This window comes from Python bivittatus, unplaced genomic scaffold (assembly GCF_059951505.1).
Source record: "Python bivittatus isolate LINGU-HERP-01145 unplaced genomic scaffold, Pbiv_v1 ctg000480_np1212, whole genome shotgun sequence".
In the NCBI taxonomy this organism is placed as follows: Eukaryota; Metazoa; Chordata; class Lepidosauria; order Squamata; family Pythonidae; genus Python; species Python bivittatus.
The window spans coordinates 101487116-101513332 of NW_028277075.1; the positions used below are offsets into that span (position 1 = coordinate 101487116).

Sequence of the window (26217 nt, forward strand, 5' to 3'; positions counted from 1 at the left end):
TGCAGGGAAACAAAACTTGGGGGAAATTGCAAAGTGTATTTTCACACAGCATTAATATTTGGTATTATTCAGCAAATCTTTGAGGAGGTTCTTCACTTTGATAAAGATTCAACAGAAGCATCCTATCAAAGCTGCTTCACAAGGCAGTTGGAACCTCTCACTTCTAAGAATGAAGAGAAATAGGCATGTGGTTGGCTTGGCTTTGCAGCTCATCTCAACATCCATTTTTTGCAAAAACTGAGGGCTTCTGCATAAAAGCTTCTACCAGCTTTGGAACATTGTACATGGTACTGGCACTGGTTTTTAGTTTATCAAAAATATATGGCCATAGACCAAACATACTGAAGTTAAAAATACATTACACAGCATCCAATAAAAACCTATTCATGTCTGTGCTAGATACATATGCAGACTGGCACTGGACAAGGCTGGTAGAAGACCCATCTCAGCTTTCTCCGGCAGCATGAAAGCCAGAGATTGTTGTTATTGTTCTTCAGTCATTAAATCATGTCCGACTCTTCGTGACCCCATGAACCATATTGCGCCAGGCCTTCCTGTCCTTCACTGCCTCCCTGAGTTGGCTCAGTTTCATGCTCATTGCTTCAGTGATGCTATCTAACCATCTCATCCTCTGCCGTCCTCTTTTGCCTTCAATCTTTCCCAGCATCAGGGTCTTTTCCAAAGAGTCCTCTCTTTGCATTAGGTGACCAAAGTATCTGAGCTTGAGCTTCATTATCAACCCTTCCAATGAGCAATCAGGGTTGATTTCCTTTAAGATTGACTGGTTTGACCTCCTAGCAGTCCAGGGGACTCTCAAGAGTCTTCTCCAGCACCACAGTTCAAAGGCATCAATTCTTCGGCGCTCCGCCTTTTTTATGGTCCAGCTCTCACAGCCATACATTACTACTGGAAAAACCATAGCTTTGACTATGCGGATCTTTGTCGGCAAGGTGACGTCTCTGCTTTTTAATATGCTATCTAGGTTTGCCATAGCTTTCCTCCCAAGGAGCGTCTTTTAATTTCGTGGCTGCAATCTCCGTCTGCGGTGATCTTGGAGCTCAAATAAATGAAGTCTATTACTGCTTCCGTTTCTACCCCTTCTATTTGCCAGGAATTGATGGGTCCAGATGCCATGATCTTAGTTTTTTTAATGTTGAGTTTCAAGCCAGCTTTCGCACTCTCCTCTTTTACCCTCATCAAGAGGCTCTTTAGTTCTTCTTCACTTTCTGCCATTAGGGTGGTATCATCTGCATATCTGAGGTTGTTGATGTTTCTCCCTGCAATCTTAATTCCGGCTTGTTATTCTTCCAGCCTGGCATTTCTCATGATGTACTCTGCATATAGGTTAAATAAGCAGGGTGACAGTATACAGCCTTGTCATAGTCCTTTCCCTATTTTGAACCAATCAGTTGTTCCATGACCAGTTCTAACTGTTGCTTCTTGGCCCGCATACAGATTTCTCAGGAGACAGGCAAGATGGTCTGGTACCCCCATCTCTGTAAGAATTTGCCACAGTTTGTTTTGATCCACACAATCGAAGGCTTTTGCATAGTCAATGAAGCAGAAGTAGATGTTTTTCTGGAACTCTCGTGCTTTCTCCATGATCCAGCGAATGTTGGCGATTTGATCTCTAGTTCCTCTGCCTCTTCGAAACCAAGCTTGTACATCCGGTAGTTCTTGGTTCATGTACTGCTGAAGCCTAGCTTGTAGGATTTTGAGCATAATCTTGCTAGCCTGTGAAATGAGCGCAATTGTGCGATAGTTTGAGCATTCTTTGGCATTGCCCTTCTTTGGAATTGGAACGTAAACTGACCTTTTCCAATCCCATGGCCACTGTTGCGTTTTCCAAACTTGCTGGCATATTGAGTGCACTTTAACAGCATCATCTTTTAGTATTTTAAATAACTCAGCTGGAATACTGTCATCTCCACTAGCTTTGTTGTTAGCAATGCTTCCTAAGGCCAGAAATGGTTGTTGCTAAAGAAGGCTTTTCACAATTTCTCCTACTGCACAAAGTCAAAAAATTTTGAGGCATTGCAAAATGCCTCATCAAGGCAGTTGGGTTGCTTCTTTGCTTCAACAAAGGAATCTTATTATACAAAGTTCTTTGTCAACACAAATGGAAGTCGCCTTGCATAGGTCTAACCCTTATCACATAATAAAACAAAGCATTTTATTTACTTTTTTAATCTCTTAAACACTTAAATCACATATGTGGGATCATCTCTTATCTATTTATTAACATGGTTGAGTTGGGGCTTGGGTCTCCATAGACCCAGAGCAACATTCTGACTTCTATACTACACTAACTCTCTCTGATGAAGCAAGTCATACATTTCATTTCCTTTTATGAAGTTTACAGAAAGCTTTAGGAAACTAATTACAAAACATCCCAAAAGATCCTTACCTTTCCAGAATAGGAGACACAATTTGGAATGTTTTTGAAGGAAACTTTTGGTTCATTCTGATCCCAGTAAGTAAACACCACTTTGGAATCATCTGACCACTTAAACAAGGCTGGAATATCTTTATTTATTAACCCTATCCACACTTTGTCTTTTGTATCTACAATCAAAACAGAAATTCAAGCAGTTCAAAAATCACCAGGCAAAACAGAAACTTTAGTCATACAATAAAAAAATAGAACTTTTTCTATAGCCACTTCTCAGTTGTGTCATAATTATGTAATTAAAGGGGTTTGGCCAGCAGACATAATTTTATCCAGACTAATAGCACATACTGTTTTTTGTTGCTGCATTTGTTACGCTGATACGGCAAATAAATACAGTCCTTGCTTAACGACTGCCCTGTTTAGCAACTGTTCAAAGTTATGACAGTGATGAAAAGATAAGTTTGCAACTTGTCCTTGCACTTACGACTGTTGCAGCATCCTTGTGATCACATGATCACCATTTGCGCACTTCACAACTGGCTTCCGACAAGCTGAGTCAATGGAAAAGCCGGCAGTAAAATCGCAAGTTGTGATCAGTGATGTCTCACTTAACGATCGCGGGTGATTCACTTAATGATCATGGCGGAAGTGTGGTCCTATGATGTCTCTCTTAACAACCATATCACTTAGTGATGGAGTTGCTGGTCTCAATTGTGGTCATTAAGCAAGGACTAGCTGTAAGTTAATTAAAATCTGGTCACAGATAAATTAATACCAGTCCTTCATGTAAAGTAATTTTTACTATGCAGCCCAACCTTAAATTAAGAGTAATGCTTAAACAGAAAAACATAGGAGCAATTCATGCCCATGCTTATTCCAACTTACCATTATGAAGCTTTGTAACAACTAATTCAACATCTGCTAAGGAATGTATACTGATCAGGCTACTATTGCTTTCATTGCATAACTGATATGCATCTTTCCATGAAGCAGTGCTGTTCATCAGCATATAGCAAAATCCATTGTGCGGGTACCAGTCAGATTCACACTGAGTCTCAGCATAGTTCTGAACATCTGAGAAAAAGAACTTGAAAAGGATTTGCTAGATAACATGATAACTTCTAAAAGCAGTGATATAGAACTGACACCATAGGGAAAGGGTCATAGCTCAGAAGGAACAAACTTTGGATGCAATAGACTCAAAATTCAAAGCTTGGCATCTCCAGTTAAAAAGCTAAATAGTAATCTGAGTTGTTGTCATAGTAGACAATACTGAGTCAGATGGACAAAAAGGCTCATCTGGTAGAAGTAAAAATTAACCTGCATGAATTGTCCCACCTACAGCATTTGCCCCCAACACATTTTTAAAAAAATGATGCAGGATAAATTGTATTAATGCCAGAGCAGGGATTTTATATTCCTGGCTACTTCTGCAACTGTTCCTATTCACAGTCAAGTTAGATAAAAGATGCAGCACCACATTTACACAGGGATCGAGCTTTATTGAACATTTCAAATAAATATTTCTGAGATCTTTTTGAACAGAAATCATAAAAATCCCCTGAAACCTTCTGTCTGTAACTGAAGAAAATTATTATTTTTTGCAAAACTATTTTTTTCCTACCCAAACAATAATTTAGTCCAAATTTTACTACCCATTATTCTCTACAATCATATATGGTTGTGTTCATATAACATATTTAACTAAAAACCTAGTGGTTGAACCCAAGCTGAACTTGTAGTTTCAGCCTGGGGAAAAGGTTATACAAAGTTTGCAAACATACTAAACTAGGCCTTCTGACTAGCTTATTAAGCTTCAGAGCTTTGTGTGAATCCTGATAAAGGTTTCATTTATTAATGACTTTAAGTGTGCTCTGTGAACACAGCTTTAAGCATTTGGAAAGTCTGGGAATGGTTCTGAAGGTGCTCTATTTCTAGCAAAAACTGCTTGAATTAAAAAAAAAGTATAATTCTGTAAAGATTAGGCTTTTTAGCCACAAAAAAATAGAGTGAAATAAAATTCACAATGCATTTCTGATTTACCTGGAAAATCTAGTTGACTGTCATTGACTTGTTTCTTGCAGACATAAGGAAGTAGAGTGTTACAAGTATAACTCTTCCAGTCACCTGTGTCAGCATTCATAGCTACACAGTCATTTCCTTCTATTGGAGATAAATACTGCATCTCTGCAGAAGAGTAATGATTAGTTATTAGGCTAATGCTGCATCATATCATGGATTGTAATAGGTACTGGAATGTAAAGGATGAGATTAAAATCACAGAATTGCCATTTCTTCTCTTTATAAAAGAACTTCAACACAGTCAGTTCCATTGTTGATTTTACACTGCATTCTAGAGTGTGCATTATAAAGAAAGATTAAAAAAGGAAAGGGCTTGGGGAGAAAGAGACAAGAATTGAGCTTAGAAGTCAGCAAGTGATGTTGCAGATGGTGTCACTAAAGAGTACGGTCTCTACAACAGTGGCTTATGCTATTGTCATAAAAAAAAATGGGAGGAGATAGGCTATAAAGACTGAAAAAGAAGCAATAGACAGGAACCTTACCAAACTCATCAAAAAAGCATCAAACTAGAACAAAAGGGGAAGAGGTGTAGAGATTAAGCAAGATGACCTTGATGGAGATATGCTGTTACTTAGGCAAAAGGGTTGAAGCATTTTTTAAGTCCAGGGCTACAAGATAGTATTTGGAAGTGGCTCAGACAGACGCCTCCCTAATTGACTGAAGTACAAGGACGAGGAGGAAGTATAGCACAATCAGACCTGCAAGGTTCTGTCATTATAGCCAATTTCATTAAAGGTCTTTTCAGCCTTCCTGGGGAGTTGATTTCCTGATCTGGTCTACCTAGTGGGGCTGAGAGAAAGCAAAAGACCTGAATATGCCGCCAAGGACAGAAGCTGAGAAAGCAGAACACAATGGGAGAAGCCAGAGACCAGGATGGGGATTTAGAATTTCACAGGAAACTACAACAGTGAGGCCAGTATGTAGTCCCACTCAAAACCTCAGATGTTTCTACATCAAAACATGGAGTATAAGAAATACACAGGAAGAATTAGCAAACCTATTTCAGAAAGACAAACATGATGTGTTAAGGATCACTAAAAGGGCTGTCTTTCAGATATTTTGCTGCATCTCAAATTCTGGTCTGTGTTGGTAGAGTGAAAATAGTAAGACTGCCTTCATTTAAGCAAAATGTAATGGCTGTGGCAATCCATTTGAGTTATTTTGTTTTCCTATTAAATAATGTGTATCTCAGCTAAAGCAGAAATTACATGTGAAGAAATTGTGATCAAAATTGGAGCTTATATATCAGCCAGGGGCCAGAATGAGTGAACAATAGATTCTTGAACTCCAATATTTGTCAGGTTATTTGCTGAGCTGGCCACTCAAGATGTGATTTGCATCCTAGTAATGTTAACTGGGACTCCACTGCTTAAATATAGAACAAATGTAAGAACTTGCGACTGTTCTCTTCAATTACCTCTATTTATTGCTGAGTGAAACTGTATTTAACATTCTTATCAAATAAAAGTTTGAACCGCATTTTGTTTCCTTCTGATTTGTTCTGCTATTAATCATTATCACCGGAACAAGGAAACTTAGCAGGAAATCCCATGTCTAAGTGTGGGTTTGTGTGAGAAGTGAAAGAAAGTGCTTGAAAACTGATCAGACTTCCTGGTTATTGCCCTAGTAACATTTTGCAATGGTTTGAAACCAGAGAAGTGTCTAGTGATGTCCGAGTAACTCAGGAGGGAGGACCAGCACCTTGTGTGTGATTATAAGCTGGGCTGAATGCAAACATTGGATCACGTTCAGGAAACTTGAAAACTTTGGAATAGATTAACATTTGACCCAAGATGTTTATGTTGGCCTGACCAACTAGGTTTGTGGAATTTTCAGGGAACTTAGTCTGGCTCACTGGCCCATCCATTCCAGTAAACAATAATTACATAATAAATAGATTTTCTGGAAGCCTAACAGACTCTTTTTTTGTGAGATTATCTGGGTCAGTCTGGACATTGGTAACTCCTGAGCTTAACAAAATGCCTCATTAAATTGTGTTGAACTATTATATCTCCTTCTCTTTTAAATTAAGTGGAGACCTTGATCTATCCTCATATTCAGTCACTGGTTATTGGATCTATTTCATTTTCATACGTTACCAGTATGTTTTAAGCAATTCTGTTGCTGTTATCAATGCTCTTTTTAATATCCTCAGTCTATGGAGAAGTTCTTTTGTTCAGGCTGGGGGCTGTTTTAAAGATCTGGGTAAGGTTTTTTCCCCCATCATTTATTTCTTCTTCTGCATCTGCTTCATCTTCTTCACTCAATTCTTGCTACAATTCCCTTCCCTGCTTGGGAGCTCATCAATATGAATTTTAGAGCAGCACATGAGGAAAAATGCAGTTACCTGGATTCCAGTTCATAAAGTTCAATGGTGAATGATCTGACCACTGCCAGCCTCCAGAAACATCCAACTGGTTTAATCCAATCCAAAATATTTCTGCGATACCATCTTTAGCTAGAGAATTTTAGAAAAAGTAGATAATAGAACGGAATGTTTTCAAGCCAATCAAGTCATAGTTGGAATTTACCTACTACACTGAAAGAAAACAAAAGCAAAAAAAAAAAATCATTATCCTTTGTCTGAACTCATCTGCAATATTTTTGCGCTCATCTGCAATATTATGTTGCAAGATAACAGCCTGCATTTTCATTGTCTTATGTGTGGTGTGTGGAATGTATTTGCACAGATGTGTGAATTTATTAGTTTCTGTGAAATAACAAGTGATAGAAAATGCCACTCCTTTTTTTTTTTTTTGGACATCTCTGAACTGCCTGAATATAATGCTAAGGTAAAATGCAGCTCATTTATTTTTGGCTTAGAATGGATATGCTCACAGATTGACATTATGTGCAAATGGCTTGCTTAACAAACTAGTGCTAAAATAATCCTGTTTTAATGTTATATGAAGTGCAACCAATGTTAACTTTAATCTTATTTAAATATAACCAGTACCATGTACTCTCCAGTGTGGTAGTGAGCTCTGAGTGAGGATTAACATCCAGTGCAAATTACAATACGGTAAAGGTCCAGATACTACATTTTGGGAGCTTATTTTTAATGACACTTTCTTAAAACAGGATTATTATTTTGTAATTATTATTTTATATAATAATTTGTTTTTTCAGAGAAGGAAACAGGAACAATCAAGGAACTAGAAGCTATACTTCATGAAGAGGAACTGGGAATGTTTAATCTTGAGAAGACTGGGGGGAGATATGATAGCACTCTTCAAATATCTCAAAGGGTATCACACAATACAAGGTTATGGAGGAAAGAGTATTAGGCATGTTCACCGCCTTACGTTATATAAAAATAATAAAGGTGGGATAAAAAATCTAAAACAAAAAAAATCTTCTTAGCCATGTGAGCAGTTTGACAGAGATGCGATGAGCTTCACTTCAGCAGATAGGTTCAAGCAGGGCTGGACAGCCATTTGTCTGGGATACTTTAATTAGGATTCATGGGCTGACCAGAGTTGGACTCAAACCTTAAATGGCCTCTTCCAACTCTATAATTTGTACCTATCATTCTGATTTAATATTTACTCAACATTCGCATTGTTATTCTTCACAAATCAGAGTTTGCCTAAATAACCTTTCCAGATAATGAAATATCTGGGGTGGGGGTGGGAGTGGGGAAGCGGGTCAGGCACAGGAGAGATCGCCTACAGAAACCACTTGTTTTTTTCCTTCCCCTCTCCCTTTCACAGAGCAGAGAGATTGGAGAGGAAGGGATTACAAGGGAGTAAGCAAGCACACCATGGGGAATATACACTGAAAGCAATGTGCTGGTGCTAGCAGCTGCAATAATGCTATGCAAACAGCCTAGTGTATTCCCCATTGTGTGTCTGCTTACTCTTTTGTAATCCCTTCCTCTCCAATCTCTCTGCTCTGCAAGAGGAGGAAAACAATAAACAAAAAGTCAGGTACAAGACAACACATAATGACTGTAATGGTGATCATGTGACTGAGGGACACTGCGAAGGTCGTAAATGTGGGCATTGGTTATAAAGTTATTTTTTCAGCACTATTGTAACTTTGAACAGTTGCTGAATGAGGCAGTCAGTAAGCAAGGTCTACCTGTATTTATATTATTGTTTGTTGTTGTATACTGCCTGGCTCCCAATAACTCTAAGTTTACTAAGTTAGTACCAAGTACCACACTTAACAAACAATACTGAATCCCAAAATCATCTAGCTTAAGCAGTTCTGCAGAAAAATCTCCATATAGATCCAGTCTGTGCAGAAACCTCACATGCATGATTTTTGCACAACAGAAAAGGACCCATAAATGTACTAAAATATTTTTTCAGTATCAAAGCAGCTACTGGTCTCATTCACATGTAATAACATAAATATAACTGGAGGAGGCAATTTTGACCAAGAGTCCAATATCCTGCCCAGTGCAGGAATCCATGGGTTAGTATTATGGGAATGAAACAGAAGATGATTTGGGCTCAACCATATTCCTCCTTCATTGTGACTTTGGAAGCTCTGGCTTCCTTTTAATTACCAAATCCTGACACAGATTGTGAATAATACACTCACTCCTCGTTTAGCGACCACATTCCGTTCCAATGACCAGGTTGTTAAGCAAAATGGTTGCTAAGTGAACATGTGACTGAAAGAGAGACTGTAAAGATCACTGGTTGCTGCCATCTCATTCAGATAAAGTTCTCTTGTACAGCTACACCAGTGTTACTCTCACTCCAGCATGCACTGTTGACAGGTGCATGAAATTTGGTTGTAAATGTGTGCATTGGTCAGAAAATGATTTTTTTATTATCGTCGTATTTGCGAATGGTTGCTAACTGAGGTAGTCACTAACAGAAGTGGGTGTATTAACCATACTTTGTTGGAATAAACCAATTTCATCACGTAACAGCAGGCCATAATTAATATGTTAGGGTTAAGATGACACAGGTTAGTCTAAAGTGGAACAAGAAGAAAGGAAGGGGGAGTATGCAAGACCAAGGTTTCTTCAAGGCATTCTGTAAGGCTATACAACAATGCATCCTACTAACTGATCAGCATTCTATCTGAATGCAGCTTTTTGAGAAGAGGAAAAGAATTGGATCATTGAAAGATGTTAGATGGGGATACCTATTTTCTTTTATATCATGTTTCCCATCTAAATGACATCTCTACATTTTTTTCTCCTGTGAGACAAAAGGTGCTGTAGAGTGAGTTTCAATTATGAAAATAAGAGGTGGAAAACAGTCCCTTCTCCAAACCACTTTCCAGCCCAGCTCAGTTTTTCATTTCCCCCAAAATATGCTTTTATCTCTTTTTATTTAGAAAGTACTTCTTGGGAAATCCTGTTTACAAATATCCCACATCAATGGCATCCATAACAAGCCCCAATCATGGCAAAATGATATTTGAGTTACAACACTGCTACTCAAAGGGCCCCAATAATGGAATGATACCATGATATCTGATACAAGTACTTAAGTTGCATAATTTACATGATGGAGTCATGACATTATTTGTCCACACCCATGCAGATGCCACTGTCCTACATTCGATCTAGTTTGGTGCAAAGAGCTCATTGTGGAATTCTGCAAATATTCTGAAGAGAAAATGGTTGCTTTTTTTGTGATCTGAATTTCAGTACAATTTAAAATCATGACAAGTACATGACTTTCATGCGGAATTGTTATAGCGTTAAGATGAAGAAAAGCAAACATAACAGGTAAAACTTAAAATACAGCTTGGTTGTAAGACTGAGAAGATACCCTTGTTTTTGATGGCACAAAATATATTACTAGAAGTTTAGGAAAGTCAAATTTAGAGATTGGGAAAAATATTCTCTTCTGCAGGCCATGAAATCTGCTGGTCTGATTTCCATCTTGAAATCAAACTACTTATTTCTTCATTTGCCACTAACAGCTTTCCTTCAGAACTCATTATAAAGTTGTACTTACCTTGGATATAACTTAATTCAGATGCACTCGTGATGCTGACCAAATCACTCCCTTGCTTCTTACAGGAGAGGTATGCTGCTTTCCAAGAAAGGGCAGCCTCTGTGTTTAACTGGTAACAGTTTCCAGAATCTGCAAACCGTTCCCATGTATTTTGACAGCCATCCTCTGTTGAAGGCAAGTAAGTATTTATACCTGAGATCAATATAGGTACCATAACCATAATCCGGGAGAACTCATAAATGCATGTTTCCTGATCAACCCAATCCACCCAACATAAGAGCAAAGATACATATACATATAGCACGTTCATCTCCAATGTCACTGTTCAATTTCCATTCTGTGCCATCCAGATGTTTACATGTTTGCAGAAGACATGAGAAAAACTAGGATCTACTAAAACTGTTTTCTCTTTCCTCCAACTTTACTTGTGAAAACAAAAGTGCACATGCAAGAGATGTAAATTAATCAGGTTCTAGGTTAACATGAATCTGTACTTTTTTCAAACATGTTTTATATTACAATGGAACCCCAGGCGAAGAATTTTAGTATCTTAATTTACATAATTTAAATTACATATGATACAATAATACTATTTAATCCTCCAATTTAAAACTATTATTAGATGTGAAGCTCTATTCATCCTTTTCATGAAATACCAAAATGTGTAATATGCATTAATTGTTGTTCAGTCGTAAAGTCGTGTCCGACTCTTTGTGACCCCATGAACCATATCGCGTCAGGCCTTCCTGTCCTTCAGTGCCTCCCTGAGTTGGCTCAGTTTCATGCTCATTGCTTCAATGATGCTATCTAACCATCTCATCCTCTGCCGTCCTCTTCTCCTTTTGCCTTCAATCTTTCCCAACATCAGGGTTTTTTCCAAAGAGGCCTCTCTTGCATTAGGTGACCAAAGTATCTGAGCGTGAGCTTCATTATCAACCCTTCCAATGAGCAATCAGGGTTGATTTCCTTTAAGATTGACTGGTTTGACCTCCTAGCAGTCCAGGGGACTCTCAAGAGTCTTCTCCAGCACCAGAGTTCAAAGGCATCAATTCTTCGGCGCTCAGCCTTCTTTATGGTCCAGCTCTCACAGCCATACATTACTACTGGAAAAACCATAGCTTTGACTATGTGGATCTTTGTCTGCAAGGTGATGTCTCTGCTTTTTAATATGCTATCTAGGTTTGTCATAGCTTTCCTCCCAAGGAGCAAGCGTCTTTTAATTTCATGGCTGCAGTCTCTGTCTGCGGTGATCTTGGAGCCCAAATAAATGAAGTCTTAATGTATTAATATGCATTAATACAACATAAATTTTTCAGGATACTATTTTAGGAAAGCTACTTGCCTGGTTTTAAGCAGAAGCCCATTTTTTGGTCTTGATTGAAATAAGTCGTTATGGAACACCATTCATCACCTTCATACATCTCATTGAGAATGCAATCATGATGCCATGTATTATTCAGTAAGAAAGGAAACTCACAAGGTTTTCCATAGGCATTCCCATCCCTGGTATAAATTTCTGCAGAAAAGCAAACAAAAATACATGCAATATTTTAACAGATCTGCAAATGTGTTTATGTGGTGTAAAATAAACATATTTTAAAAATTTGCTTTCAAGATACCCATGTGATCAGCAATTTAAAGATACTGTTGTGAATGGCAGCTGGTGCCAAATGGAGTTAGTAGGGCAGAGGGCAGCATACCAGCCTGCAGGAAGGGTCATGTATGCATGGAGCTTAAGAGTTGCATTAGGTAGAGCCAATAATAAGTGGAGCCAGAGGTTATGAACAATAGTAAAAAAAAACTTTAGGAAAAAAATTAGCTTCAAAATCACAAGGTGATGATCTGACTTATGTAACTTCAGGAACAAAAGCAAATTCTTCAAGTCTACAGTTTCCACTTCAACAGTGACCAACTCTGAATGCAAGTAAAACTATGAGATGAACAAAACACTTCTTGGAGCCATTTTTTTTTCTGCTTCAACCTCCCCAAAAAGATAAATAAAATTTACTGATTTCAAAAGTACAGGGAAAGGAAAGGTTGCACAATAAAGCACTCCTTTGAGCCCCTCCTTTTTTCTTTTCCACCAACAGCCCATTGTACAGATATGGAAGGAAGGAAACAAATTCATAAGCATGATAACAAAATAGAGAAAAATATGGAAAAATAAAGGGAAAAATAGTGAGTTCTGGCCATGTTTCCTGGGATACACAGACCCATGTGCCACAGTCAGGAAAAAAGTAGAAACAAAAATGATAAAAACGGGGGAAAGAAAAAGGAATGAGGAGCTACAGGAATTTCCCTTTTTCAAACCCCTCAACCCTGCTTACAAGGCCACAGCATTTTAAATTAAAAATAATAAAGGAAGGACTTCCATAACTCCTCACCTAAAAATTCATGCATATGGACACACATAAGCCCCCCAAGGAAACTATGCTAATTGCTGACTGCTGCTTCCTACCATCCTCATTTGAGGTTATAAGTGAAGAAGGCTTGGAAGACCTACCAGGTGCAGTTGCTGATTATGCTGAATGGCTGTGAACATCCTACAAGATCACCATGTTATGAAATAAATAACTGGGTCTCTGCTCTCTTAAGAGACTCACTGGGAATGCCTTATAGCCAGAGAACAAAGAGGGAAGCAAAAAGTCATCAGATACTTGGAGCACTAATCATTCCAGCCAGTGCCAGAACTGCATTAGTTTTTAGCCTCCAGGATATCCACTATCAATCTTCAGATGCAACAGAAGGGGTCGACAGGCACACTATTGCCTGTGGGGCCCGAGCTGGGAATCTAAATGCATAACTATCACAAGACAACCTTAATACAGGTAGTCCTCGCTTTCTGACTGCCTTGTTTAGCAACTGTTTAAAGTTACGACAGTTAAAAAAAAACACAGCTTTGTGATCAATCCTCGCATTTACGGCTGTTGCAGCATCCTGCGGTCATGTGATTGCCATTTACAAACTTCACAACTGGCTTCCAACAAGCAGAATTAATGGAGAATGTGGAAGTGAAATCACAAGTCACAGTCACGTGATGTCTCGCTTAATGACAGCGGCGATTTCCTTAATGACAAAAGTGGAAGTGACATTGTAAGTCTGGCACGGTCATGTAATTTTTCACTTAGTGACCGTGGCGCTTAGCGACAGAGTTACCGGTCCCAATTTTGGTCGGTAAGTGAGGATTACCTGTACAATATTATGTAAAGATTATTTTGATTAAAGAGCTCAACTACAATGCAGAGAAATTTGCACAGGTTTTGTGATTTATATCATGAGCAAAATGCTTTGTGTATCATTTGCACTCTACTCAACAAATTTGTACATTCAAACTCTGAATCCATAATGAAACCATTCCTGTACTAAACCCACATCTACAGAATACATTACTAGCTGGGATTCATTAAACTCTGAAAGGCACCCTTCAGAATTATTACTATTATTAAACAGAATTATTATAAGAAATATATAACCATTCAGAATTATTTATCGTCTGGGGTATTATTTTTTTAATTGTCCTGATTCTTTTGCTATCACTGGTGTGAATGCAGAGCAGATACAGGACAATCTTTCTGGCCCTAAGGGCTGCATATGATACTGACGCTGCAAATGAAACCTGCCTTTGTTAGGCTAGAGAACAGGCATCTCTTCATATTGGCAAGGAAAGACTGTACAATCTTCTCACGTGAAGTGGAAGAACAGCAACGGAACGAGCCCTTGAGAAACTAAAGATCATCCTCCGGTAATTCCAGCAGAGATTACTGCACTGGCTTGGCCTTGCTAACAGCAGAGCCCAAACCACAATACGTTTCTCTACTGCCCTGCTGAAGAAGCAGGAGGTGTTGGTTTTGAAAGCTCAGAAAGGAAACAGTAAGCAGATACAAATAGCCTGAAGTGGTCTAGGGTTAGGTTAGGTCACAAGAAAAAGGCCTGTGAATATGGGATCTCCGGTGACTTTGCTGTAATAATTATAATTAATTTGTACAGCTGTTAAATTTAAGTATGTTAAACAGAAATTAAAAAACAAAGCAGTTCCTGCCCATGGGGTTATAATTTAATAAACTTTATAGAAAAGGTCTAAGGAGTGGAGTAGAAGAAAGGGAACAGAAGAGAAAAACAAATACATTCATTCATAGTTATGTAAACACAACGATAAACATGGCTAGAAATAACTGTGTGATACAGACCTCATCAACCAAGTGGCTGCACAGAACAAGGCAGAAACACAAAAGATGCCTTGAGGTAATTTCCATTTGTTTGTTTAGACATGCCCAGTGTTTTCTACAGTGAGTAGAAGACAGAGTAGCTTTGTACTCTAAGACCTAGTGGAACTCCATGTTTTCTGCACACCAACCATAGAGAAAGGATAGCTAAAAAGGAATTGAGAAGACTTCCCCAAGGCTCCTTCAACTTGAAAATAATTTCATTAGTATTTAAGTTAGAAAGGCGGGGGGGGGGCTGACTTCACTGTTATGGCTAGTTCCACCATTCCTTATAAAGGATTAAGTTTAAAGCTTACCCCCCATAAAAGAGGCAGAAAAAACAGAGTTAAGCAAAAGTGAACATCATTTCAACCGGTCGCTAAAAGCAGGAACTTTTATGATCCTCTTGTCCACCACATGCTTTTTCTCCCTCTGAAGGCTGTAGGGGACACTGAAGTGGCAAACTTGGGGGTCTGATTTGGAGGGCTCTGGGAGACAGCTTACTTAAAATAGGTGTGGCAAACTTGCCAGAGGCTTGATTTATCTATTTTTAGGGCTTATTTTATGAAATAGAAAGGAAAAAATAAACCAACCCACTATTAAAAACCAGCACTTTACTTTTAGATGTTAACAGCATGAACTTATAGAAATTGGGCAGAGGAGCACTTGAACCTGTGAATTACCCACCCCTATGTTAAAACATGATTTAGTGTAACATCAGAATTCCATTACAGAAGAAATAAATCTTGTATTCTTTATAAATGTCAAAGGTACAAAGATTTAAGTGTAAAGACCATTATCAAAAACAATGCCAACTATCCTCCAAAAAAACCCAGCATTACAATATTTCAGATTTTTCCACCTGATATTTTCTTCTGCAAAGAATCTGTTTCGTTCTGCAAAAATGTAATAATAATCTGAGCCCTTTTAAAAATCATGAGGCCATCCAAAGGACTGTGCATGTTTTCCAAAGGAATATCAACTATTTGCAATGTTTACTTAATGCCCCCCCCATACATTCCAAAATGTTGGGGACCCTCTGAATCAACATTCTACCAAATGGTCCCCAGGAATGGATTTCAACTTCCCAAATTCTAAGCCAGCATGGTCACAGGTGAGAATTCTGGCAGTTGCAGTCCCCACATCTGGAAAGAATCTAAGTTAGCACGTGAACAGGAATGTCTGAATTCTAGACCATCATGTGAGCTTGTTAATTAAGGTTATTGCCATTTAATGATCACTTGATGCAAAACTCAACTGGGAAATGCCCCCTTTCTTTTGAATGCCTTAGAAGTCAGCATTTAACCACATTCTTGTTCAAAACCTTCTTTCCTTTCTATAAATGAAAGAAAATACATACCACTATATGGAATTTTACAAATCGTATCGCTGGAATTGCTTCTTTTCCAAGTATCAGAAGAGTTTAGGCTTACAGTGACAATTCCATTCTTTAAAGCTAGTTTGTTTTGAGATGCGGAAAAGATGGAATCACCAACACATCGCCACCACAGAATGAGATCTGAGTCACAAGCGTACATTTTTAAGGTATTTGGAGACTTGGCAGTCTCTAGTCCAAGGCACTTTCGGGATCCCAAATTAAAAAGGCGATGCTGAGAGACCCATGTCCATAAGTTCTCGTCTGTCTCCTCACAACCTCCTGCTATTAGGCGCTGGCTTTTAACTTGGATGCATTTATTAGAGTTTTCATGCCGGATGGTGAAAAGATTGTCATCTGCATGGAGAAAAGAACATATTTTGGTGATTTTTCTGCTCTAATTTGCAATAGATACAAAGATATTACTGAAAGAACATTATATAGTATATATTGGAAAGCACTGTCAACATTCAGTTCCGTGAGAGAGCACCTTAATAATTACCGTAAAGACTTATGTTTATTTAAATGCTTGCAAACAGCATTCTCTGGCCAGCTTTTAACAACAACAACATTACATATAGTTTTTGAAAGATCATTAAGAAAGCAACATGATCTCAGGAGCAAATAAAGCAATATACAGACAGTAGTATAACTCTGTACTCAAAGTTCAGAGGGCCTGGAAAAATAACAACCACCATCATCATCATCCTTGGGAAGGACTCGGTAGGTGGATAAAAATGCTAAATCCAGTCTGAACATCTGGCTGACTGTGTGACCAATAATAATAATAATAAAAATTCATGTAGCACCAAAAAGCCTATCTGTGAAAGGCGTTCCGTGAGATAGCACCTCTGCTCTTTTCCCTTGCAAAAATTCAGCTGATCAACAGATGGTAGTAAACTTTTTAGCTGTTTGCCCTCTAGTGGTCCCCTGGATTTTTGAAGGCTAAATCTGGTAGTCTTGTGTACTATCTACCCAACAAACATCTTATGAAAGGAGCATTCAGAGAAAGGCTTGCAAATATAATAAGATTTTAATAATAACTTGGTGAAAGGTGTTATCAAAACCAAAAATGGAGTGGAAGCCAGTAGAGATGATAAAGTAATGGTATACAAGTGGTCCTTGTTTAACAACCACTTGTTCAGCGACTGTTTGAACTTACGAAGTTGTTGAACAAGTAGTAATTATGACCTGTCCTTACATTTACATCAGTTGCAGTGTGCCCACGGTCACGTGATCACGCTCTGGGCACTCAGCTAGCAATTACAACATTGCAGCACACTGCAGTCACGTGATCTCCATTTGCAACCTTCTTTGCTGGCTTCCTACAAGCAAAGTTAATGGGGAAGCCAGCAGGAGGTTGCAAATGGTGACATGACCTCACTTAATGATCTGTGGTGATTCACTTAATGACAGCAACTGGAAGTGCTGGAATTTCCATCACTAAACTTTGCAGTCACGTGACATTGCGCTTTACAACATCACTTAGTGATGGAAATTCTGATCCCAATTGTCCTTATTAACTGAGGACTACCTATAATATGTTCAAGATACTTAGTACTAATAGCTTCTTGAGTTCTTTTGGGGCCATTCTCAGCAGAAGTTCCATGTGTACTGTATTGCACAATCCAAACAGGGTTGTCAGAGCTCAGATAACTACATTTACCTATATCCAGATACTGTGAGGTCTGGCGTATCAACTAAAATTAATAAAAGGATTCAGAATCAGGGGCTACTTGTGCTTCTAAATGATGCTGCTATATTAATCCGAATCCCCAATGGTGAACCTAATCCTTTAAACTCTTGGTAAATTCATGGACATGTCCATGCAATTTTCTTCATAGTAATGCAAAAGTGGCTTGCAACTGCTTTCTCTCAGGATGTTTTTTCAACTTCCCTAAAATACTAAGCAAGTCTAGCCCTGCTTAGCTTCTAATCCCAGAGAAAGTTGGCCTGGTGAACTTTTCTAGTAAGATCCCCAATTTTCTAGTACAATCTTTTATCACATTCACCATGTTGTCTAGATTAAACCAGTTTATTAGCCTTTATCCAGTCCTTAAGGATGTAATCCTAAGCGCTTACTGTTTAATCCACTAATTTAGAAGCATGTTCCACTGAAACCAACAGGCATTATTGTTGTATAAATGTATCCTGAATAGAAATATAAGTAATTTATTATAAATCTGATGCAAACTGAATTAATCAATGTAATTCATTAAAGAAATAAAGGTAACTGGAATAAGATTATCTGTAAAATGAATTAAATATCTGGTTTAAAAAGGATGGATCTATTTTATACCTATATACTTATGTTTTAATGTGTTATTCGTTTTAAAACTGCAACACTTTTAAAATGAATTTGAATATTTTTTAGTTAATGGAAACCAGTAAGTTACCCAATTCTCTAAAACAGTTTTCTAGAGTTTAAACCAATTAAACCCTATTTGGTGGTACAGAAAAGACCACTGCTCTCTAGCATGATCGCTAAACTTCACATCATAATGGCCTGATGAGAACTGAATTTTAACTGCTATATGCATTTAACTTAGGGTAAAATTATATTTTTTGTTACGCTTACACTGAATAACATAACCCAAGATCGTTTGTTGAGCCCACTGAATTGTGCAGAAATGGCCAGTAGGTTTTCCTCAGTAATAATTATCTATTACTCAATTACAATGTCTTTTGTGGTGCATGAAATATATTTATAAAGAACATTTATATTCATAAAATATATTTATAAAGAATTTATATTCTTTAATGACTAAATTAGTAATAGATTTCTAAAAATCGCAGCAGTGAATTAATCATCCTGTAAACGGAACATATGCAGAACTTTATTTGAAACCACCTAAAATAACACATTAATCTGGGATTGGAAACATTTATTTGCAATTTATTAGCCTGAATGCTGGTGTTTTGTATGCAAAACTTCTATCTAGAAAAAAGTATGTTTGTGCATTTGCAGCCTGCTCAGGGCATTTTCCCTGGAGTCACGCCTCAAGCAATCTGTGGGAAGAAAACAATTGTGCTGTGTTCAATGTATTTAACTGAAATGCACTTTGGAAATTCTGCTTGATTTTGAAAATGTCCCCCACGCACAGGGTGGATTTTTGAACACTCAGATGAATAAATAAATGTACTCTCCTCAACAAGAAACCCGGGGAGGGGGATAAATAGTGATTCATCTTCAGTTTGCTAATGTGGCATGAAGACATGGATAATGGACATGTTTACTGGCATGGTGTTCAGGTTTTTAATCAGTAATGCAGTATCTTGTTAATATGTTTGATTTATTATTTCATGCTCTATCAACGTTTGTTATAACTGAGCAAAGCAACAATGCTTTAGTAGAACAAACCTCTTCTGGGACAAATTCCTCTTAAATGCATTTATGAAATAGATGGAAATTGATTAAAATCTTATCCCTGACATTACATATAACATAATAGCTTGCTTTATTAACATTAAAGAAAAATGCAAAATAAATAAAATAAAATAAAATAAAATACCCTCCCCACAGTAATTAGGATTTTTGTGTTTAGCAAACACATTCTGAAAAAGCATTATTGAAAAACAGCAACAAAACATCTCTGCAATTTTTATTTTCCTATTGTTTTCTTTGGCATACAAGAATCTCTTTAACTTTGTTACTCCCTGAGATTGAACTCCCACTTCTGCTAGTATTCACCCTCATGTTCTACAGGTAGAGCAATGTTTCTCAACTTTGGCAACTTTAAGATGTGTGGACTTCAACTCTCAGAATTCCCCAGCCAGCAGGCATGTCCGCACATCTTAAAGTTCCCAAGGTTGAGAAACACTGTTCTAGAGCAACAATAAGTAAATCCCAAGTTCTTTGTGATAACTCTGTTAGTGTAGTAGGTACTGCTTATTGTTTCCACACTATCTGCAAACCAGGAATTGGCTAACATACTGTAACATTTTAAATAAGCAAAAAGTTCAATAAATCTCACTTAAGCAACTTATTTTTGACAGGTGGACACATAGTAAACAAAATGTTGATAAATATTACACACACATGAAAATATTTCAAGGTATAAAGGCATTATACAGCTATGTAATTTCAAAGTAAACTATGAAACATTGGAGGATGCTCTTCCAATGATGCAAGGAATGACAGAGAAGAGGTAACAGTTTTGTGAGAATGTTGAAACAAGCACTGTGACATCACAATACAAGCTCCGCCCCTTATTTATTTACTTATTTACTCAATATATATAGCCACCCATCACACTTTTATGTAACTCTAGGTGGCTTACAATAAAACAAATAAAAACACAAAATACATAATATAAACAAAAATAAAAACACACAGCAGCCAGGCATGTTCTAATCCACCATCCATACAACCAGGAGATGGGCTGTAACCCATACCCAGGGCCCCATGCTCGAACGCAAAGCCAGGTTTTCAAGGCCTTACAAAAGGCCAACAGGGATGGGGCCAATTTAATCTCAGGGGGAATGATGTTCCAAAGGCCAGGTGCCACAGCAGAAAAGGCTCTTCTTCTGGGCCCCGCTAGTTGACACTCCCTAGCTGATGGTACCTGGAGCATGCCCTTCCTGCCAGATCGGATAGGACAAGTAGAAACAATTGGGGAGAGATGGTCCTGTAAGTAACCCAGTCCTAAGCCGTGGAGGGCTTTAAAGGTGACAACCAGCACCTTGAATTGCACCTGGAAGCACACCAGAAGCCAATGCAGCTTGGGGAGCAATGGTGTCACATGTGCCAAGTAACTGGCACCAGTAACTGCCCGTGCTGCTGCATTTTGCACCAGTTGAAGCTTCTGAATACTCTTCAAGGGCAGTCCTATGTAAAGCACATTGCAGTAGTCCAATCTGGAGGTCACAAAGGCATGAGTGACCGTGAGCAGGGCCCCTCGGTCCAGGAACAGGCGCAACTGACGCACAGCCCTTAGCTGTGCAAAGACCCTCCTAGCCACAGCTGCCACCTGCTCTTCAAGCAGGAGCTGCAAGTCCAGGAGGACCCACAGATTGCACACTGGGTCTGGTCTGTCTGGGGCAGTGCCACCCCATCCAGAACCAACGATAAAGGGTCCCTGGAACCAGGAGGTCCAAAAACCCAGAGCCACTCGGACTCGCTTGGGTTGAGCTGAAGCCTGCTGCATCCCATCCAGGCCCCTAGAGCCTCCACGTGCTGAGACAGAACTTTCATGGCATCACTCAGATGGCCTGGGATAGAGACGTAAAGCTGGGTATCAGCAGCATACCCTCACCAGCAGCTTCATGTAGATGTTAAACAGAAAAGGAGGTACTACCAAGCCCTGAGGCACCCCACAAAGGAGGGGCCACTGGCTGGATCTTTCCCCATCAACAGCAACTGGAACCGACCCCGGAGGAATGAGGAGAAGCAGCACAACACTGTGCCACCCAGAGCCAGTCCAGAAGGATACCATGATTACCAAAAAGCCGTGAGGTCAAGAACAGCAAGGATGGACACATCACCCCCATCCCACTCCCACTAGAGGTCATCCAAGAGTGCAATCAATGCTGTCTCAGTCCCATACCCAGACCTGAACCTTGACTGAAAGGGGTCCAGATAATCTGGTTCTTCCAGAGTCCACTGAAGCTGCAACACAACCACCTTCTCTACAAACTGGATGAAAATTGTCCAGAATGTGGGGTCTTAGTGATAGCTCCTTGAGGAGGGGACAAACCACCATCTCCTTAAGAGATGGAGGAACTACCTCCTCACTCAAAGAGGAATTCACCACTGCCAGAACCCAACCCAACCCTTCCTGGGAGGCCTTAACCATCCAGGAGGGACATGGATCTAACATAGAGGTGGCTGCACTAACAGTCATGAGGACCCTGTCCAGTTCCTCAGGCCCAACAGAATCAAACTCTCCCCAGATAACTGAGCTAGACCCAGCCCCAGTAAGCTGCACAGAACCTGCATCAAGGCCCACTTAGAGTGAAGCTGATCGACTTTGTCCGTCAGTTGCCTAGCATACTCTTCACAGCAACCCTGTAGGTGAACCTCAGAACCACTCCTAACCAGAAGGGACCAGGTCACCTGAAACAGGGCCACTGGATGGTTATCCTCAGATGCAATAAGGGCAGAGGAAAATTGCTGCCCTTATTGCATTTTCCTGCCCTTTTGCCACAAGGTAGGCTCTAACAGTGGCTCTAATTCGTGTTCGATTGGATTCGCTCCTTGCCACCCTCCAGTGGCACTCTAGGCATCTCTTCTCCTGCTTCATTTCCCTTAGCTCTTCCAAATACCAGGGGAGTTCCAGGATTCCTGGCGGGGGGGTGCTCAGGTGCGATCCGATCCAAAGCCCCTGCTGCCCTCTCATTCCAGGAGGCCACCAGGGCTTCAGTCAGACCATGAAGCAGACCCTCTGGAATAACTCAAAGCTCCTTCTGAAACCCAATAAAGTCCGTTAGTCACCTGGGGTGGACCAATTTAACAGGTCCAGCCTCCCTGCGGTGGGAAACCAGAGAGTGTCTGATCGTGACAGGAAGGAACTAAAACCTCCTCCCAACCCAGATCACCTTGCCACTGCTCTGACAGAAAAACCAGATCAAGCATATGCCCAGTTATGCTTCGGGCACTGGATAACTTGGGACAGGCCCATGGCTGTCATAGTTGCCATGAACTCCTGACCTACCTCTGATTCCATCCCCAGAGAAGGCACGTTGAAATCCCCTAGCACCATAAGCCTGGAGAACTCCACTGCCAACCCGGCCATGGAGTCAAGGAGTTTGGGCAGGGAGGTTGCTACACAGCAGGGAGTTGGTAGAGCAGCAACAGTCCTGAATGAACCCTAGAGCCAACCTAACAATCAGGATCTTGCACCCAGTAATCTGTGGGGAAGTGCCCCTGGAAACCTTCCAAGTATCTTGGATGACAACCACCACCACCCACCCTGGGGTCTCAGCTAATGCCACACCTAAAACCCAGCTGAGCATATCTCCATGAGGGGGACCCTCCTCCGGACCCAGCCAGGTTTTGGTAATACACACCAGGTCAGCCTTCTCATCCATGATCAAGTCACAGATGAGGACAGTCTTGTTACAGACTGACTTGGAGTTTAGCAGCAATAGTTGAAAGCCTGGGGCCTTGAAGGTCTGCTCTTGAAGTTGAGATCAGGGGATAGAACCACTGGAACCACATACCTGTGGTGCATTCCCTGAGTGTGTTCCGCACCTTATATCCCACCATATCTCCCTCTACCTGTCAACATTGTGATGTTACAACCCGCCCCCACACACCCCCGAGACTTCCCCCCGTCGCCTCTCTTCCTGGCCCATGTCCAAGCCAAGCCCAAATCCCATGACCAGAACCATACAAAACACTTCACACCTAGAGGCCCTCTGAATCCCAGAGATGCTTCTGCCACTGGCACTCAGCAACTCTGTCCAACAGGGACCCCTCCTCACACCTCCACCCACTCCCTGCATCACCAACCTGTCCCCTCTCACCGGGCAGGCAAGGGCACCCAGTCAGCTTAACTATCAGAGGGTGAACTCAGCACCCCCACCCCCAGCTATCACCTGTGGGGAGGCAGGCACTTCTCCTCTCCAGGGAAATCACCCTCCTCAACCCACAACCAATCGCACCTCCCTTGGTCTCATCCAAACTCCAGTGCTCTCTTCCTTCATGGAAGACAAAAGAGGGCCTCCCATGCCATTGCTGGAGGCCTCCTTCCTGCCACCACTGCACTGCCAAATGCTGTTGAGCACACAAACTGCTCAATAGCTGATTGGCACTTCCAGCAGTCCCGCTGTCTTGCCATCACTGTTGGCTCTGGGAAGGCAGTCCTCCATCTGGTGGCACGGAACCAGATGTAAGTGCTGGGCACCATGCGTGGTCCTGTCCCAAGCCACAATGAAGCCTGGCCCAGGATATACACCATGTGAGCCTGATGGCAAATGCTAACAGTCTAGTCCAGAAGCAGGAGAGGGAAGACCCTAGAGGACTCCTCCATCATCTGAGCAAGATGTCCTCTCCTCCAACCATCTGCAACATTCTAAAAACCACCAACTAACAATACCCGCTCCGCTAACACAACCAGCCTCAGCGCCGAGTGTGTGTGGGGGGGAGGGAGTACATTCTTGCAAGATGACACATATAAAGAAGGGGCGGGGGCCTCTGTTGTGACAATCTAACATTTTTCATTTGCTCCCCTTGCCACCCCTACCCACAGATGCCCTGTTCTAAGTCAAGCTGCTAAATGTTAAAAATGCTAAACTATACCAACAATGACAACAAATTCTGATGAGGTTATCTCTAAGTATTTATAAAAAGGTTCTAAGAAGCACCTCACCAAAGAAAAATTGTAGCAGGATGAAACAACAAATGGACTGGTCCTTTTATGCATTTGATAACTGGTTGCTAGAAGCAAAATATGAACTAAACCAATAATTATTCCAATAGATGAATATAACGTCACAAAAATATGAATTATACATTTTGTGACTGAAGTTATTCATAACTGATCTGGATAAAAAGGATAGAAATATTGAATTTCACGAACAAGTACACTTTTACAGATGCTCTAAAGATTCTGGAGATGCATACCAAGTGTCAGCCTTTTGAGGCAGGCCAGGTCAGGAAACAAACTCTACAGTTTTTCTAAATCCTTCTTCAAGTTGGTATCCTGAACTGGACACAATAAACAAAGTGGGGTTTCACTTTGACAAAAGAAGTGAAACTATTACTTCACATAATTTGGAAACCATAATATTGATGCAGCTTAAAATGTTTGCCTCAATGAGTCAGCAATGACTCATATTTCTGACTCACAGCCAGTTTGTAATCAATAATTCTAAGATCTTTTTTTACAAGCGCAATGGCTAAGCTGACTATTCCCCATGCTGTATCTGTACATTTGATTTCTTTCCTAAGTGAAGAACTTTGCATTTGTCTGTGTTAAATTTTATTCTGTTTTCAGCTCATTTCTTCTTCATAAAGGGTTGAATTTTCTCTTTCTCTGCTTGGGAATTAATTATTCCACCAAACTCTACACTGTATTATGCACATATTTCATAAGATTCTTTCATGTCTTCCTGGAAATCATTAATAAAAATGTTGAAGGGCCCAGGAGTGAACCTTGTGGCAATTCACCCCAAATCTCACTCCTTTCTAAGGATGGTTTTCAAGACAGCTATCTACCCATTTAATACTTCTGCAATCCAGCTACAGTCAGGTCCAGAAATATTGGGACATCGACACAATTCTAACATCTTTGGCTCTGTACACCACCACAATGGATTTGGAATGAAACAAACACAATGTGCGTTAACTGCAGACTGTCAGCTTTAATTTGAGGGTATGTACATCCAACTCAGGTGAACGGTGTAGGAATTACAACAGTCTGCATATGTGCCTCCCGCTTGGTAAGGGACCAAAAGTAATGGGACAATTGGCTTCTCAGCTGTTCCATGGCCAGGTGTGTGATATCCCCTCAGTACCCCAATTACAATGTGCAGATAAAAGGCCCAGAGTTCATTTCAAGTGTGCTATTTGCATGTGGAATCTGTTGCTGTCAACTCTCAAGATGAGATCCAAAGAGCTGTCACTATCAGTGAAGCAAGCCATCATTAGGCTGAAGAAACAAAACAAACCCATCAGAGAGATAGCAAGAACATTAGGCGTGGCCAAAACAACTGTTTGGAACATTCTCAAAAAGAAGGAACACACCGGTGAGCTCAGCAACACCAAAAGACCCAGGAGACAATGGAAAACAACTGTGGTGGATGACCGAAGAATTCGTTCCCTGGTGAAGAAAACACCCTTCACAACAATTGGCCAGATCAAGAACACTCTCCAGGAGGTAGGTGTATGTGTGTCAAAGTCAACAATCAAAAGAAGACTTCACCAGAGTGAATACAGAGGGTTCACCACAAGATGTAAACCATTGGTGAGCCTCAAAAACAGGAAGGCCAGATTAGAGTTTGCCAAACGACATCTAAAAATGCCTTCACAGTTCTGGAACAACATCCTATGGACAGATGAGACCAAGATCAACTTATACCAGAGTGATGGGAAGAGAAGAGTATGGAGAAGGAAAGGAACTGCTCATGATCCTAAGCATACCACCTCATCAGTGAAGCATGGTGGTGGTAGTGTCATGGCGTGGGCATGTATGGCTGCCAATGGAAGTGGTTCTCTTGTATTTATTGATGATGTGACTGCTGACAAAAGCAGCAGGATGAATTCTGCAGTGTTTCGGGCAATATTATCTGCTC

At 40.2% G+C, this 26217-nt stretch overlaps 1 protein-coding gene and 1 pseudogene across 1 annotated transcript in view; both read right to left on the reverse strand.

The window, feature by feature from the left end:
- Positions 1-26217, reverse strand: part of LY75 (lymphocyte antigen 75) — a 79761-nt gene that overhangs the window by 48141 nt on the left and 5403 nt on the right. Inside the window, exons 2-8 of the mRNA XM_015891578.3 lie at positions 15967-16338; positions 11747-11920; positions 10405-10569; positions 6822-6932; positions 4436-4579; positions 3278-3466; positions 2408-2565 (exon numbers count right to left, since the gene is read on the reverse strand). Coding sequence (XP_015747064.2) covers positions 2408-2565; positions 3278-3466; positions 4436-4579; positions 6822-6932; positions 10405-10569; positions 11747-11920; positions 15967-16338 — 1313 coding nt within the window. The remainder of the gene's footprint in view (positions 1-2407; positions 2566-3277; positions 3467-4435; positions 4580-6821; positions 6933-10404; positions 10570-11746; positions 11921-15966; positions 16339-26217) is intronic.
- On the reverse strand, positions 18975-21175 carry LOC148215091 (uncharacterized; annotated as a pseudogene).